Source organism: Bubalus bubalis, chromosome 2, assembly GCF_019923935.1.
Source record: "Bubalus bubalis isolate 160015118507 breed Murrah chromosome 2, NDDB_SH_1, whole genome shotgun sequence".
NCBI classification, from domain to species: Eukaryota; Metazoa; Chordata; class Mammalia; order Artiodactyla; family Bovidae; genus Bubalus; species Bubalus bubalis.
Window position 1 is genome coordinate 141,078,228 of NC_059158.1, and position 18,333 is coordinate 141,096,560.

General features: G+C 40.5%; 1 protein-coding gene across 7 annotated transcripts in view; it reads left to right on the top strand.

Moving 5' to 3' along the window:
* Positions 1-18,333, top strand: part of SPATS2L (spermatogenesis associated serine rich 2 like) — a 188,938-nt gene that overhangs the window by 106,383 nt on the left and 64,222 nt on the right. For all 7 annotated transcript variants that reach the window (XM_006059328.4, XM_025277955.2, XM_025277956.2 and 4 more), the window contains 2 exons: positions 11,533-11,641; positions 16,166-16,215. In XM_006059328.4, the coding sequence (XP_006059390.3) occupies positions 11,533-11,641; positions 16,166-16,215 (159 nt within the window). The remainder of the gene's footprint in view (positions 1-11,532; positions 11,642-16,165; positions 16,216-18,333) is intronic.

Below are 18,333 nucleotides of genomic sequence, written 5' to 3' on the forward strand. Positions count from 1 at the left end.
TGCTCTGCGTTCTCAACAGGATCTCTCATCCCTTAGTCTGTCCCTAGTCCCCCGGTTCATCATCCCCCTTCATAGACCACAGATGTCTTGATTAGGTACCTTACGATTTTCGGCCCCCGTATCCCTGAGACCTAGGATCTACCACTATGTTTTTTTAGGGTTCATAACTTTGGCTCACTCCTTTTCTTTGCTCCTCCATCTGGCATGTTGAGAATTGCTTGGAGAAAGCCAGGCCAGTTGGCTCCATGACAAATCCATACCATCCAGCATCGTGGCCCCTCAGTCTGGCTCAGCTCTTTCGTTCCGCTAGGCCATATTCTGTCACATTCCCATAAGGAAGTTCTAAACCTTTTCCCACTTAAAAAAAAAAAAAAAGTATTTATTTGACTGTGCCGGGTGCTAGTTGTGGCCTGTGGGATCTAGTTCCCTGACCAGGGATTACTTGCATTGAGAGCACAGAGTCTTAGCCACTGCACCACCAGGGAAGTCCCGGTTTCCCCACTTTTTAATCCTAAAGCAAACTCTAAAATTCTCACTCAGAAGAAATAGTTTCCTTAAACTTTCTCTTCACAATCTCAGATTTCTTCTCTGTCTTCACTCTTCCTTTCTCTCCTTCCTTCCTTCCTCAGAATTCTGAGAAAGAGAAAGACTCTGTCTTTGCTTCCAAAGCTTTTATTTCCACATGGATGTTGATACCATTTTCTTCCATTTCCTCTGGGACTTTGCTTCATAGTTTATCTTCTGTATTTTCCTCTCTTCAAATTCTTTCTCAGTGCCAGCTCTCTTACCTCCTCAGTGAACACACGCAAGTGCTTTGTGGAGATTAATTGTGTGGTGATTGTTTTAAGATGGATTGGAGAGAGGAGAAACCAAGCCAGAGAGTTCAATTAGAAGGCTTTTTCTAGAGTCCAGGTGAAAGGCAGAGGGTAACTGTCCAGGGTAGTAAAAGAAGAAATATAGAACAGGTGAGATTCTGAGAGGATTTTGTTGTCAGAATGACCTTGAGTTAGTTGCTATTTACGACTTTGTCTTATTTTCCTGTGGTTTTGTCAGCTCCTTGGGGGCAAATACCGTGCCAGATTCATCTCACAATTTCTTCTCATTTTCCTTCACGAAATAGAGCTTTGAACGAATGCTTAGAATTTCCTTAAAACATGGGGTGGGGGCAGGGGTAGGGATGGGGGTAGGGATAGAGGGAGAGCTGCCCCTTGGAAGGTATGTTTTTTTAAAAAGAGGATCATCGTTGAGAAAGGGAAAGGTAGCTCCATATTAGGAAGAAGAGAAGAGTAGACATTTGTTCCTCAAAACATGCCCCGTTGTAGTATTTTCCCATGGCTGTAACAGATGGGATTTGCTATAACAAATGGCCACAGCTTAATGACTTAAAACACCACAAATTTACTATCTTACAATTCTGGAGAACGGAAGTCTGAAATGGGTCTCATTGGGCCAAAATCAAGGTGTCAGCAGGGCTGCATTGCTTTGGGGAAAATTCGTCTTCTTGCCTTTTGGAGCTTCTAGAAGCTGCCTACATTCCTTGGCTCGTGGCCCCCTTTCATCTTCAAACTCAGCAATGGCTGGTAGGTCTTTCTCACAATGAGTCAGTCTTATACTCTCTTCATCCTCCTTCTACTTATAAGGACACTTGTGATTATATTGGGTTCACTGAGATAATCTAGATAATCTCCCCCTTCTCCAGGTCATCTGATTAATAACCTTAATTCTATCTGCAGCCTTAATTTGCCAATAACCTCACGTATTCCCTGGTTCTGGGGGATTAGGTGGGGTAGATGGCTTTGGGGCTACTATTCTGCTGCCACATCCTTGGACAGGCAGCATCTCCACAACCTGGGAGCTTATTAGAAAAACAGAATGGGGCTGCTCCCCCAAGTCGCAGAATCAGAATCTGCATTCTCATTGGATCCCCAGGTGATTTGAATGTACTTTAACATTTGAGAAGTCACTAGTAAGTTACCTGTAAGCTTCCCTCTACTTTAAACTTGCCACAATTCTATGAAAACTGCATTTTTCCCCCACTTTCAAATCTTCATTATTCCTTCTAATCCCGGTTTCCTGCCAAAAAAAAAAGTTAATTTTGATTTATACCGCTGGTGTTAATTCCCCAAAAGCCAGCCATGAAGAAGATGACAGCACTTGATGCATATTTTTTACTGGCAGAAAGTAGATGTTAGAAAAGGCAATTAAATTATAAAGTTATCCATGATACAAAGGTACTGGCCCGCAAAGAATATTTTCTTTCTCAAGAAGATTCATAGGAGAACAGCCTTCATTAGTGTGTAGATAATATTAGTGGCCCAGCAAGTGAAACAAAATGTACACAGATGAGCTGTTTTTAAGGCATCTCTGAAAGGATCAGCATTTGAGAATGTGACCAAAGCTGATTATAAAATTCCTTTCAGAATTGAAGGAATGGCAACCCATAAATAACTGGTTCTCACTGGTGCAAAAACGAAGTTGTAGGCTGTTTCTCCTTTTGTAGGCAAAAAGATTAAGCTCACCTCTAAGATGCCAGGTCCTCAAGGTAAGGACCAGCAATGTCTGAGACCTAGGAGGCATTTCATACACTTGGGGGCTTGGATTCTTTTCATCACCATACAATATGTTATGTTGAATTACAGAGATGCAGTGAAAAAAAGAAAATTAGATAAATAGAAGTGGAATATTTCAATGACCATCTTACTGGACTCCCTACTTCCTGGACTCCCTACTTCCTTTTGTTCATTCATCTATTTGAACATTTACGAATCATCTACTGAATGGCACCCATTGTTCTAGGCCCTGTGGATATACAGCTGTGATCCCTGTCATTTATGAGCTCACATTCCAGTGGGACAAACAGTCACATAAGTAAATAATTAGGGTGACGTGAGTGCTAAACAAGGGCTGTGAACCAGGCTCGTGGGCCTCTCTGCTCTGATCTGTCATTCCCATTCTAGCGGGATTTATCTTTAATGTTGCCCACCCCTCCCCTTTGCCAATTGGATTAGTTATCTGGCTCTATTACTTTTATTTCCAGCCCTAGTTACAAATGTTGTCTCTAGGCACTCTTTACTTGTTCTAGAAAATGAAAACTCTGCAACTAGTGCAAGTGAAAAAGAGGTTACTCTAAAGATGGAGTGGGGACTCATGGGACTTCAGAACAAGTTAAAGCAGCAGAAAAGGCAGGAAGTGAGGCAGCTCCCAAACAACCCTTCTTCAACTCCGCTCTGGCTTCTCTCCCTTTGTGTGGAATAGTCCAGACTCCAAGGCAGAGAGCCTGGTTGGCCCACTTTGTCTTTTCAGACAGGCCCCTTCCTGACTGCTGCCATCATTGTCACTTGCTCTGCTTCCTTCATGTCACTCACTCAGCATAAGTTGTAATTACATTTTTTTTCGATTTGTATGTTTCACATCTGTTTTCCTCTCTAGGTTTGGTAGCGACCATATCTGTTTTATGAGTGCTGTATCCAGCCATAGTGCAGTTTGCTATATGCACACAGTGTACTGCTGCATCCTGACCACAGCAGGCATTTAGTAAATAAATACATGAAAGAATGAGACCAAGGTAGGGGGTGGGGTGGGGTGGAGGGAGGCCAGGAGCACATATTGTTAGCCACTCTACCGGTGGGCTTCCTTGTGGTACCACTCAACTTGCAGGGGAGGGAGAGATTGAAGACAGCCTTGGGTCCACTGCTCAGCAAGGCTGAGGAGGAATGTTCTTAAGAAGGGTTGTATATAGGATGATCTCCCCCAGATAAGTCCTGGTCACCAGGGTAGACATACATTCTTTCCATTTCAAAGGCATACCAACCTTTATACCTAGAGACACCCTTCTCCTTCATGGCCCAATGTAAATGCTTCCACACTTTCCTTTTTAAAATTTATTGAGCAGCTAATATATGCCAAATTCTATATCAGACACTTTACATGCATCATCTCTTTTCATTTTTACTGAGACTCTAGCAGGTAATATCCTCATTTTACAGCTATAGAGCTAAGTTTCAACAATTTCAACCATTCATCCAAGGTCATAGAACTAAACAGGTAACAGAGCCAAGGTTAGAGAACAGGTCTGTTTAATTCCAGAGCTTCTTACGTGATATTTGGCTGTTTCCTCTCTATTCTCCCCTCCTTGACTGCTCTCTTCTCTGTGACACTCCAGCCTTTCTCACACAAGCAGCACAGCGTTCACATGCTTTCAGCTGCAAATGTTCTGGCTGCCCTGCAGTGCTGTCTCTCTTAGGGCAGTTGTGTCCTCAGGGCCTGGTACCCAGTAGAGGCCCAACCAATACCTGGGCTGAGCTTCGCAAGGATAGGCGATTACTGTGCTATTTTAAAACCTCCACAAAGTACCATGAGTATCTTATTATATAGAAATGTCATAAATATTCTTCTCATCTCTGTTACTGAAATTTAAAGAGCATGTGTCTATTCTCCATAACTATATAATGTTTAGGGCACATAACAGTCAGCAGAGACTCACCCGTCTATTGTTGTGGATGGTAGATGCAGAGTGATGGGATGATCCAACACTAGCAGAATATTCCTTTGACTCAGAAGAGTAGCCTGAATAAGGACTGACTGTAGAGCACAGGGAACTGTATTCAATATTCTGTAATGGCCTATATGGAAAAAGAATCTTAAAAAGAATAGGTGTATGTATATGTATAGCTGATTCACTTTGCTGTACACCTGAAACTAACACAGCATTCTAAATCAACTATATGCCAATTTAAAAAAATGATTTTAGAGAGTAGAGAATGAAGGAGAGCTTTTTAGCATATTTATATACAATTAGCAAAACCCCACTGTAGCACAATAACACATATGAACTAATGGAAAAGGAATAAAAATATTAGCATAACATGTCAAAAAAACAGCAGCCTGGTATAGCTACAAATTGACATTCTCTCATTCAACAGATTGCTATTAAATACCTACCCTGTGCACATTTGGGCTTCCCTAATGGCTCAGTTGGTAAAGAATCCACCTGCAGTGCAGGAGACCCCAGTTTGATTCCTGGGTCAGGAAGATCCGCTAGAGAAGAGATAGGCTACCCACTCCAGTATTCTTGGGCTTCCCTTGTGGCTCAGCTGGTGAAGAATGCACCTGCAATGCAGGAGACCTGGATTTGATCCCTGGCTTGGGAAGATCCCCTGGAGAAGGAAACGGCTACCCACTCCAGTATTCTGGCCTGGAGAATTCCATGGTCTGTATAGTCCATGGGGTCGCAAAGAATCAGACACAACTGAGCGATTTTCACTTTCATATCCATCTATCTGTGCACATTATTAGTCACTTGGGTGAGCATGGTGAAGATGCAGAAATGACTGGGAGGAGAATTCTGCCTGCATGTTCCTTATCATTTAGAATATGCACCTTACACAGACAGGCCTGTGATGTAGAAGGTGCTGGGGTTAGGAGACATCCACTGATAAGGTCTGCAGGAATTGAGACAGAGATGACTTATGGCAGGGATGGTGGAGACAAAGAACCTCACAGGATACATGGCATTTCAGCTGGAATATAAAATTTGGGCAAGTGGACACATCTTTTGTTGTTCAGTCTCTAAGCTGTGTCTGACTCTTTATGACCCTATGGACTGCAGCACGCTAGGCTTCCCTGTCCATCACCAACTCCCAGAGCTTGCTCAAACTCACATCCGTCGAGTTGGTGATGCCACCCAACTATCTCATCTTCTGTGTCCCCTTCTCCTGCCTTCAGTCTTTCCCAGCATCAGGGTCCTTTCCAGTGAGTCAGTTCTTCACATCAGGTGGCCAAAATATTGTATCTTCAGCTTCAGCATCAGTCCTTCCAATGAATATTCAGGACTGATTTCTTTAGGATTGACTGGTTTGATCTCCTTGCAGTCTAGGGGACTCAAGAGTCTTCTCCAGCACCATAGTTTAAAAGCATCAGTTATTAGGCACTCAGCCTTTATGGTCCAATGCTCACATCTATAAAATGACTACTGGAAAAGCCATAACTTTGACTATACACACCTTTGTCAGCAAAGTGACATCTCTACTCTTTTTTTTTTTTTTTGTCTCTGCTTTTTATCAAGGGCAAAACTCACATGGAGGTAGGGGTAAGTGGCCAACACTGGGCTTGTGCTCATCTGTAAAGGGCAGAGCAAGAAGGGCATTTGGAAAAGTAGATAAGTGCCCAGTTGTCAATGGCCTGGAGTGCCAGGTTGTAGACACTGAATTTTACTCTTAAGGAAGATGGGGAAGTAGTCCTGATTATACTTGAAGAAGAGTAGTCTGGCAACAGGCTCAGGATGAATTTGCAGGTGGGAGACCAGAAGCAGAGGGAACTGTTATTTTCTGTTTATTTGATAATACTGGATCTTTACTGACCACACAGCTGTGTAGGTGGATTGAAAACTTCTGTTAGAACCATTTTTTGAAACTCAGACATAGTCTTAAGTGACTCATCTGTAAGCCAAGGAGAATTTCTAAGGAGTCATCACAGATAGGCTCAAAAAATGCACAGTGTGAATGAAGAAATCTGCTAACAGCTCTTAAGCCAGACAAATCAGGTCCAGGAGAGGTAAGTTAATGTGGGAAGCTGAAGTAAACCGCGTCTGTGAAAGCCACACTGCCCTGCTGCCTAGTGCCGGCAAGATGCCAGACATAGAGAACAGACCTATGGACACAGGGAGAGGGGAGGAGGGAGAGGGTGAGATGTATGGAAAGAGTAACATGGAATCTTACAATACCATATGTAAAATAGATAGCCAATGGGAATTTACTGTATGAACCAGGGAACTTAAAGAGGGGCTCTGTGACAACCTAGAGGGATGGGACGGGGAGAGAGATGGGAGGGAGGTTCAGGAGGGAGGGGACATGGGTGTACCTATAGCTGATTCTTGTTGATGTATGACAGAAAACCACAAAATTCTATAAAACAATTATCCTTAAATTAAAAAATAAATACGTTTAAAAATAAATAAAGAAAAAGAAAATGCCAGCAGGACGGGCCTGAGGCAGAACGGGGCAAAACCTGCCATCCTAGATAGAAAACCCCAGGGAGAGGAGAGAAAGGGAGATTAGAAAGCTTACGTTAAATCACAACGCTTTTTTAAATGTTTATTTTTTATTGAGATATAGTTGATGTACAATATTATATGTTGCAGGTGTAAAGTATAGTGATTCACAATTTTTGAAGGTTATATTCCATTTAGAATTATTATGAATATTTGCTATATTCCCCACATTGGGCAGCATTGTACAGTTGGGCGGTATATCCTTGTAGCTGATTTTATATGTAATAGTTTGTATCTCTCAATCCCCTACTCTTATTTTGCCCCCACCCTCTTTCCTCTTCCCACTGGTAACCACTACTTGGTTCTCTGTATTTGTGTCTGCTTCTTTTTTGTGATAATCACTTATTTGTTGTATTTCTCAGATTCCATTTATAATGATATCATACAGTGTTTGTCTTTTTCTCTGGCTGACTTACTTGTCATTGTATCCTCCAAATCCATGCTTATTGCTACAAATGGCAAAAATCTCATTCTTTTTTATGGTTGAGTGGTATTCCATTATACATATATACACCACATCTTCTTAATCCCTTCATCTGTTGATAAACACTTACATGGTGTCCATATCTTGGCAATTGTAAAGAATGCTATTATGAACATTAGGGATGCATGTATCTTTTCGAATTACTATTTTTGTTTTTTTCAGATGTATACCCATGAGTGGAATTGCTGGGTCATATATGGTAGATCTATTTTTGGTTGTTTGAGAAACCTCCATACTGTTTTCCACAGTGACTGCACCAATTTACTTTCCCACCAACAGTGTACCAAGGTTCCTTTTTTCCCACATCTTCACCAACATTTGTTGTTTGTATTCTTTTTGATGAGAGCCATTCTGGTAGGTGTGAGGTAATAGCTCATTGTGGTTTTGACTTGTATTTCCCTGGTGATTAACGATGTTAAACATCTTTTCATTTACCTGTTAGCCATCTACATTTCCTTTTTGGAAAAATGTTCAACTCTTCTACCCATTTTTTAATCAGTTTTTTTTTTTTTTTTATGTTGAGTTGTATAAGCTGTTTCTATATGATGAATATTAGCCCCTTATTGGTCATACCATTTGCAAATATTTTCTCCCATTCATTAGGTTGTCTTTTCGCTTTATCAATGGTTTCCTTTGCTGTGCAAAAAACATTTAAAATCAAAACAACTATTGAGGTGCAAAAGGCAGATTTGTCAATAGCAAATTGAATTTGCCATTTAAATTAGTAAAAGCAAAACCGGGGAACAGTGATTAGGGAAAGGTAAAGCAGTTGCTAAATGAACCGCTAACTCACGGTCCAGATTGTCCCCCAGCATCCTGTGCTGCCGTCTGGTCGGCCCCCCAGGAGACTGTTTTATGGTGTGAGAACCCTTGAGGGATGCAGTCGCGTGCAGATTCAAACAGTGGGCTTCAGTGTGAAGCTGCAGCAGCGGATTCACCAGCTTAGGCTGCGGCAGCGACGTAAAGGCTGTGTGTGTGAAGCGGTGCCAGAAACAGCCTTTGCAAAACAGCCACTGCAGGCGAGAATTTTATGAGCTCCCCATATGCAAACTACCATTAGTCACGCATTGATTGATCCATTGCTCCAGGAGCTTCGTTTCCTAACGCAAAGGCAGCTTTTCAGCACAACCTCCCTGTAACACTGCCTTTGTCATCCACACCTTATGTTTTAAAGCTCCTTCATAAGAAGACCTTTTTTAGATTTAAATGCTTAGACCCCTTATGACTGCTGCATCTTGAATAGTGACACTGTGAGGTTTCTGTATGTTTATGCATGCATATGAGTATCTAGATTCCTCCCTCTTTCTCCAAGACATTTTCATAGCAAAACAAATGTAGTGAATTTATAAATAAGAAGGTGGAAAAACAATGCTACTCTCTTCACATTAGCCAAGGACTGTGATTAAAGCAGAAACTTGGCCAAGAAATTTACTAGAATTCAACATTTCTATGGAATATCTAAGAATAGATTTTTTTTTCCTTTCCTTCCTTTAGTTTCTTTGACATTCTTATTTTAATTGTCTTCCTCTGGGAACTATTTGCAATATTCATAGTTATATTTGATATCAGAACTCAGTTATTGACAATTTTCTGAGGATATGTTCAGAGATAGGATATATAAAGTGACAAGGATAGATGCTTTCTATATTCTACCATGTTGGATTTTTTTTCTTCTTCTAAAGAGTAACAAGCAAGAGCTGTGTACCTGTTAAAGAGGAAGTATCTCTATAAGCTATGGTTTATATCATGTTTTGGCTTAACATAATAAAATAATGTTTTGCAGAGGAGAGTCTGGAAACAGGGCAAACAACTATTTTATGTTTATTCCATACTTCTTGATCTTTACTGATCACACAACTGTGGAGGTAGATTGAAAATTTTGTGGTTTTTTTTTTTTATTGAAGTATAGTTGATTTACAATATTATATTAGTTTTCAGGTATACAGCACAGTTATTAAGCATTTTTATAGCTTATCCTCCATTAAAAGTTACTATAAGATAATGGCTATAATTCCCTGTGCTGTACAATATATCTTTGTTGCTTATGTATTTTATACATTGTCATTTCTATTTCTTAATTTTATGCCCCAATCTTGCCCCTCCCTGCTTCCCTGTCTCTATCAGTAACCACTGTTTTGTTTTCTCTGTGAGTCTGTTTCTGTTTTGCTATATACATTCATTTTATTTTTTAGATTGCACACATAAGTAATATCATATGGTGTGAAAGTCTATGTCTTTCTCTGTCTGATTTATTTCACTAAGCATGATATTCTCTGGGTCCATCATGTTGCTGTAAATGGCAGAATTTCATTCTTTTTTATGGCTAAGTAATATTCCATTGTGTACATGTATGTGTGTGTGTGTGTGTGTACACACCAAGAGCCAAACTTTGGAAGCAACACAAGTGTTGCATATAGAAGGTAATACCATACATACATACAGAGAGAGAGGGAAGAGGGAAAGAGCTATTTTTCTTTTTTTGTAATGTTTTTGTTTTGTTTTGTTTTTGGCCGCACCATGCAGCTTGTAGGGTCTTATTTCCCTGACCAGGGATGGAACTCTTGCCCTTGGCAGTGAAAGTGCAGAGTCTTAACCACTGGACTGCTGGGGAGTTCCCAAGAGATATCTTTCTAACATGATGAATGAGTAAGAAAGGACAGCATAAAAGGGTGGTTGAGGGATGCTCACAAGACCAAAATCTTTTACATGACTTTGAGGGCTACATGATCTGGTCCCTGCCTGCCTCTGGCCTCATCTTGTACTTTTGGAAGCCTCAGCCTCTGTCCCGCTCCATACTCCCTCCTCATCTGTGCCTGGCTCCTCATTCATGCTGTCCCGTCTAAGATGGCCTCCCCCTTAACCTCCCAGCCATCTCTTTTGTCCATCAGATTTCAGCATACCTATATACACTCAAGTCCCCTTGACATGATTTATAGCATTTATTGCAACATGTACATAGATATTTATTTGTGTGATCATTTGATCAGTATGTGCATACTGATATGTCCCCTCTAGTCAGTAAATTACAAGAAGTTTGGTGCCTTGTCACACAGTAGGCATTCAAAAAATGTTCACTGAAAACAAGTAAGGATTGTGCAGTGCTTTTGTGATCATCAGTGTGGATGCCACTCACCTTGGCACCATATAGTATTCTCATATTTGTCAGTAGTGGCTGCAGTCATCCCCTTGATAGAAAGCGGAGAGAGCCAGGTTTTGCTAAAGTGGATAAAGTATCCTGTAGTAATTGCAAGTTCTGTGAGCTAAAGGTCAATGAATTCTATTAGGCAAGAAGAAAATGTGCAAAATTTGACTAAGAAATATCTATAGGTCATTAAAAATTGAATATTAGCTTAACCTGTTGAAATCCTTAGCTCTCATGTATGTATTTACACTGGTTTAAATGTTTGATTTTCAGAAGTGTGTTGGGGAACCTTTTCTGTATTATGGCTAAGATTGCCATTTCAAAAACACAATGCCCCACATTTTTATATCTCTATAAACATTAATGGAGTTTCACAACATACTTTTGTGAACCGCAATGTGACTGTCTCCACTGTGGAGATAAGAGAAGCTGAGGCATGAAGCTATTTCTGTAAATTTTCCAAAGATAGGCCCTGAGCTCATGGAGAAGAGAGCCAGAGACAGAGAACTATCTGTGTGCTCACTGAAAACACATGTTGTGTGCATCTGGAGTCCTGGGCATGGGCTGGGGGGGAGGGGAGTAGATTGCAAAACCAGAGTTGGCTCTTCAGGCTTGCTACTCCAGTCCTAACAGGGAAATCTTTGTAGAAATGTGTATTCAAATAAAGAGGGTATCAAGGTGATTACCAGGATTAACTTTTATGGGTCCAAAATGCCTTGAGTATGCTTGATGGCAAGAAGATAGATTAGTCAGCTTTTTAAGGCCTTTCGAACAGTTGTTTTTTTTTCTATCCAGTGAGAGATTCATGGATGAAAAACATTCACAATGTTGGCCTTTCTCTTTTTCTCTCCTTTCCAGATCTATGCAGTTCGATCAGTTGTTCCCAACAAAAGCAATAATGAAATAGTCCTGGTGCTACAGCAGTTTGATTTTAATGTAGATAAAGCAGTGCAGGCCTTTGTGGATGGTGAGTATACATGTCCTGTGAACCTGTAGATGTTAGAACTAAATATTCCATATATTCTGTGTTTTCTTCTTTGAATGCATTGAATACCAATTATTTACTAATGCTTTATTTTTCATAAAAATATGCTAGGCTTTAAAAACATGTCTACATACACTGGTGCTTGCCAGGGTCCTGGAGGTGGTGAGGGATGGGGACTTAGGTTTAATGGGGACAGAGTTTCAGTTTAGGAAAGGAAAGACTCAGGAGACGGATGATGGTGAGAGTTGCACAACAATGTGAATGTACTTAGTGCCCCTGAACTGTACAGTTAGATGTAGTTAAGATAGTGTGTTTCAGGGCTTCCCGGGTAGCTCAGCTGGTAAAGAATCCACTGCAGTGCAGGAGACCCCCGTTTGATTCCTGGGTCAGGAAGATCCCCTGGAGAAGGGATAGGCTACCCACTCCAGTATTCTTGGGCTTCCCTAGTGGTTCAACTGGTAAAGAATCCACCTGCAATGTGGGAGACCTGGGTTCGATCCCTGGGTTGGAAAGATCCCCTGAAGGAGGGCATGGCAACCCACTCCAGTATTCTTGCCTGGAGAATCCCATGAACAGAGGAGCCTGGTGGGCTAGAGACGACAGGGTCGCAAAGAGTTGGACATGACTGAGCAACTAAGCTTGCAGTATGTTTTATATTATGTGAATTTTACCACAGAAAACAGCATTTAAAAAAACACATCTATGTATTAAGAGCAGAATTTGGAAGTTCTTTTTTCCTCATTGGGAAAAAACAGAAGACAGACTGTAGATAGTTTGCAAAGGATACCTGTTCTAATGCTACTAATGCCACTGTCGACCAGTCTGTCCAATCTGTTATTAAACAATGTCCTTTATTTGATGATGCCCTTGTTAATGGAGGATAATGAACTTCACTCCTGATCTGAAAAGCCTTCTCAGCTCTTCAACCAGCATAGTTCTACTTAGCCTTAGGATTGGAATCCTTGAACTTAATGCTTACGTAGTCTGAGAGGACTGATTTGGTCTTTAATATCCTTAGTTTATCATTTTGAAATTTCCTAATTAGTCAGAATATTAGTTCATCTTATCCACCTCTAGAACGTTTTTTGCTGTCTAAAAAATTTTTGATGTTTTGAACAGCCCATTTCCAGTGATGTTATAGAATCTAAATTCTCAGGAATGTAGTTTTTTCATAAATGTATAACCTACTGTTTCACATTTCCTATAAATTATGGGAAATTCTTCTCTCCTAGACAAATTAAACAAATTTCATTTATGAACAAATATCTTATACCTGTTCTTTGATATCATATATATTATATATATATCATATCTTCTGTCCTAGCGTTAGTTTCTGTTTTGTTAATAAGGACTAACTAAACATAATCTGACCAAAAGTTCAGGGAATACCTTTCAGCATATTCCTCCATTTTATACTAGTTTTACTTTCTGTTAAACTTACTCAATTTCCTGGAAATAGAATAATCTTCCTAAGTTTCTACATATATTATAATTGCATTTCAGGCAAGGTCTTGGAACCAGATAGCACACTCACATTCTGATATCTGCAGTCAGAGTTTAGAGTGCTAATTGAATTAAAAATGATTATCATTCAAAATTGGAGAAGGAAGTGGCAACCCACTCCAGTACTCTTGCCTGGAAAAATCCCATGGACAGAGGAGCTTGGTAGGCCACAGTCCATGGGGTTGCAAAGAGTCAGACATGACTGAAGTGACTTAGCACACATGGTTCAAAATAGACCTGCAAGCAGACTCACAGAGCATAACTTTTCTGACTATTTTTCCTGCTTCATGTATGAACAAATATGGAATCTTTATTTGTAAGAAACAAATACAGAGAATGGGATGCTAATCTAACTTCGCAACATTTGGTACAGTTTGTCTCATAAAAAAAATTGAGAGTTGCACAGCCTGGCTCAGATAAACTCTCTTTTCAGTTTCACTTGCCAGCGTCACTCACATGGAAAAAAGCTTTAGGAAAGGAAACAGGTTACTATCCCCATGCCTCCCCACCGTCAGTTGGAGTGAGGCCCCCACATTCTCCATCCTGAAAGTTTTTATTACAGTGACCCTGATGAGATGCTCAGATGCTCAGTAACTGGTGGACTGTCATCAAATCTGATTATATTTAAATAGAGCACCATGCTTGTCTTTCTTGAAATTTTCACCTTGTCAGGATTAAGGTCTCATTTTAAAAAATTCATCGATTGCTGAGATGTCATTTTGGATGGGGGTCAATAGGAAAACGTGTTTAAAGATCACTGAAAATCAGAAATAATCACTAGGAATCATTTATGAGGCACACTAAAAGCACACTTTCTGAGTGGCTTAAAAAGCTCCCAACAGGACTTCCCTGGTGGCTCGCTGGTCAAGAATCTGCCTGCCAATGCAGGAGACACAAATTCCATCCCTGATCCAGGAAGATCCCACACGCCCTGGGGCAATTACTCCCCTGTGCCACAACTGTTGAGCTGTACCCTAGAGCCGGGGAATCGGCACTACAGAGCCCGAGCCCACGTGCTGCACCTACTGAAGTCTTGGAGCCCTAGAGCCCGGGCTTTGCAACAAGAAAAGCCGCTGCAGTGAGAAGCCTGCACACCACAGCTGGAGAGTAGCCCCCGCTGGCTGCAACTAGAGAAAAGTCCCTGAGGCAACGAAGACCCAGTACAGCCAAAAATAAATAAATTAATTAAATTATGTATATAAAAAAAAACCCCAAGCAGTTTTAGTATGATTAAAGTTTAATAATAACAGTTTCAAAATTGTCTGTAAACACAGGTTCTTCAGAATTACCCTCTAAAAGCTCATGGTCCAAATTGCAAATAGAATTTATGTCCAAATATAAAAATGAGAGGAATAATTGAATATTGCAGTTGAAAGTAGTAAACAACTCACCTCCTTCCTCTGATTTAAAAGAACAGTCTTTAACGTTTTTTTAACTTAATTTTATTTGGAATACTGAAGTTGAGCTATAAATAAGAACTACCCTAATAATTCCTAGCCACGGGTGTGACTTAGGAAGTAACCTAGTGAAAGTGACTTCCTAAAGTTCTTCGAAAGGAAAATACTGTGAAACATTAATTCTCTGGGCAAATTAGAAAAAGATCAGCCTAGTTAATAAAAAGTCTGAATTATAGCTTACTTTTAAACGCAGTCTTACTATTTCAAGTACATGTAACGCAAAAAGCCTTCGAGGGGCATTGAATTGGAAACTCTGAATGGATAGGAATAATTAGTCTTTTTAAACATTAGTCAAAGCAATATGGCCTTCTGCTTATCTAACAGTGACAGTAGACTCAATAATTGGGGCCCTACTAATTTGAAATTTGTTATAAAGACTAGCCTGAAGTTTATCTTTGTTTAGCCAACACACTCATTGTAGAGAACTATTAGTATAATGAAATTGTATGAGAATGCTTAAAATTGTTGAAAGAATACATTTAAGAGCTACTCTTTAGAAATACCTATGTAAATAAGAACAACCGGTCTGCTCATTACCAATAACTTGTTGAAATTACCCCCAGCAGTTTGGAGTGAGTGAATGAGTGCATGCTAAGTCGCTTCAGTCGTGTCTAACTCTTTGTGACTCTATGGACTGTAGCCCACCAGGCTCCTCTGTCCGTGGGATTCTCCAGGCAAGAATACTGGAACGGGTTGCCATGCCCTCCTCCAGGAGATCTCCCTGACCCAGGGATTGAACCCAAGTCTCTAACATCTCCTGCGTTAGCAGGTGGGTTCTTTACCACTAGCACCTTGGAGTGAGTGAAGAAACTTAGATTACATGAAGATACTTATTGTAGCTGACCGCTGGTTAAGCATTTCTTTTAAAATATTTTCTAATTTAATCAAGTTAGACTTTTCCTCTGCATCTGGGCCATGCCACATATGCACGTGAAGAGTATTGCAGAACCTGGGACTCAACTTGTTATTTAATGAGCTTCTTTTGTTTCAAAGTGGAACCTTGCAAAGACTGCGTCCTGTCCTTATCCACAGTGACATGAGCAAAACTAACATCAGATCATCTGTCCTTCTTGTCACCCTGCAGGTTGTGAACATAATGAGTAGAGGCAGAAAATGAGCAGAAATAGCCAAACAAAAAGTTAGGATTCACATGGTTAATAATATTCAAAATCCCATGTTTGGCCCAGAAGATTATAGGTATTTTGATTCATATATAAAACAGAACAATTTTAATTCTACCTATGGCAATGAAGCTATCAGAAAATTCTCAAGATATATTTCATTTTTTCTAAGACAACATAATGATAAAACAAAGTAAGCTTCATGTAGTGGGGCTTAATACTTTGATAAAACCAAGATCATGCAGTGAATTAAATGAAAATCTGGAAATAAAAAATGAAACTGGCATTTTTATTAAGGTAGGATGTATCAAAACAAATGAAAAAGCCAGGGAAAAAAATCGCTACTAAGATGGAAAGACATAGATGAATTTTGTGTGGTGTTTTATTATGTGAATACATGTTGAAGATTCTTTGTCTTTGTCTAGGCAGTGCAATTCAAGTTCTAAAAGAATGGAATATGACAGGAAAAAAGAAGGTAAGATTGATATGGATTGTAAATTAGTAACATCTTCCATCAGAACCTTCGTGGTTGTTATCATTTTAACAAGGGTGCCAATTTTGTGCTTCTTTCAAATATGTTAATATGTACACCCAAGAAGCTTCCAGATTCATGACTCTCTTAAATTACAAGCCACCCTCCCTACTAATGCCCTTGTTTTCTGTTCAAGTGTTTTTAACCACCAGGTGTGCTTTAGAAGTCCCAGAGTTTTTCTTTTTAAGTATTAAGGCAAGCCCAACCAGAGAATTCAAAGGATCCTAGATGTTAACTTGCCTGAACGTATCCCACAGCACAAAGGAAAACATTAAGGAGCTTTTTAAAGATACTTGAAAAGCTCTAAATATATTTTCACATGTTTTTCCAGCCGAGAGAATCTGTGCAGGGCTGCCCCGAGAAACATTTTTCCTGAGCTCTAATAAGCTAGATTTTTAATAAAGGAAGAAAAAAAGGACGTACATGCCTTAAAGCCATAGTAAGTAAGGGACCTGTTTGCCTTTCTTTCGAACCCTGGCAGACTGACTGCTCCTTGTGAGCAGAGGGGAGATTTTAAGCTGCCCCATTCAAGTTATATTTCTTTCTTGTCTAGTCACACTGTTTCAACCTCTGGGCACACATGTGGTGTGCTATGCACACACTGGCCTTCCTGGTCTTGTGCGCATTTATGGGTACTCACTGGCTCCTTTGAGGTGCGGCTTCTTGTTCTAGGCCTGTCATCTGTTTCATGACTTTGACAAAAAGTCTGCTTCTCTTTCCAAAGTAACTTCCCCAAGGGGAATCCCAGTATATACTCTTCCCACTGAGGGAAGATCACTGGCCCGAGGAATAGGTTTTAACAAACACACACATGAAAGCAGTATTACTTTCATAAATTCCCAAGATTACTGAAATTACTGGAATGATCCTTTCCTCCTTTTTCTCCTCCCTGTTCATGGAGAACAGGGAGAATTACGAGGTTTTTTGTTCAACCTTTGTATGCCACCATCTTTGACAATGTCTGCTTATCTTTAATCATAGCTTCCCAGACTTCTGTATGAAATGAAGATGGTTTGCAAGTGATTGAAAGGCAGTATTTTATACTTACATGGAAAAATTTCAGATGTGTGGATTGGGTTTTAAATTTCTCTGATGCGGAAAAAAAAGAGCAGATGGCAGCTGCAGACCCAACTCATTACCAAGCCTTCTTCTTAGAGGTTAAATGGGAAGATGGTCTCCCTAGCCTAGGAGACTCAGGCCTCCTGTGGGAATAGGTGCCCCTGGGCCTTCCCTTCACCCAGTCATTGCACTTCTCTCCCCTGGAGGAGCCCTTACGCAGAGCCATGCTTGTGGTTTCAGAGGAAAAGAAAGGGAATGGGGAGGAGAATCAAGAGAAAATTGTTTCTTCTTATTTCTTTTCAAACATATTGCAGAACAAAGCCGGGCTGATGTTTAGCTGGTGGGACACTGATGCCGCAGGCAGGCCAGGGTCTGTCCTGAAAGGTCCTTTGTCTGTTCTCATTGGCTGAAGCCTGTACCAAGGTCTAAAAAATTTCAATTATCTAAAATTCGGGGTAGGGACTTTGCTGGTGGTTCAGTGATGAAAATTCCACACTTCCAGTGCAGGGGGCATAGGTTCGATCCCTCTTCAGGGAACTAAGATCCTACATACTGCAAGATGTGGCCAATAAATACATTAATTAAATTACTAAAAGATATAAATAAGAAATGAAATAAAATGCATAGTTGTGTTATTCTGAGCTAAATGTAAGAAAAGTCTTATGGTGCTGTTGAGCTAGCAGCCAAGTATTCCAGGGGTACAGAATTCAGGTGGGCCCACGTTGGTTTGGCAATGTTTTGTAGCAGTTCTCCACTCCAGCTAGAATGTTCATGGGAATGAATCTGGGACTTCCTGGACAGTGTGGCAACAATCCAGGGGTGGCCTGGTTGAGGGGGTGCCTTTTCAAAGACCCAACCTGGACTTTGGGGATTTGACTCCACTTCCTCATTTTGCAAGGAAAATGAGGAATTCATTTTCCACCCTCCCCTCAAGTTTCCCTCCTCCCCAGAGGAGTAGAACCTCAGGGTCCTCCCTGCCCTCCTCCCACCCTCACGGTCTCT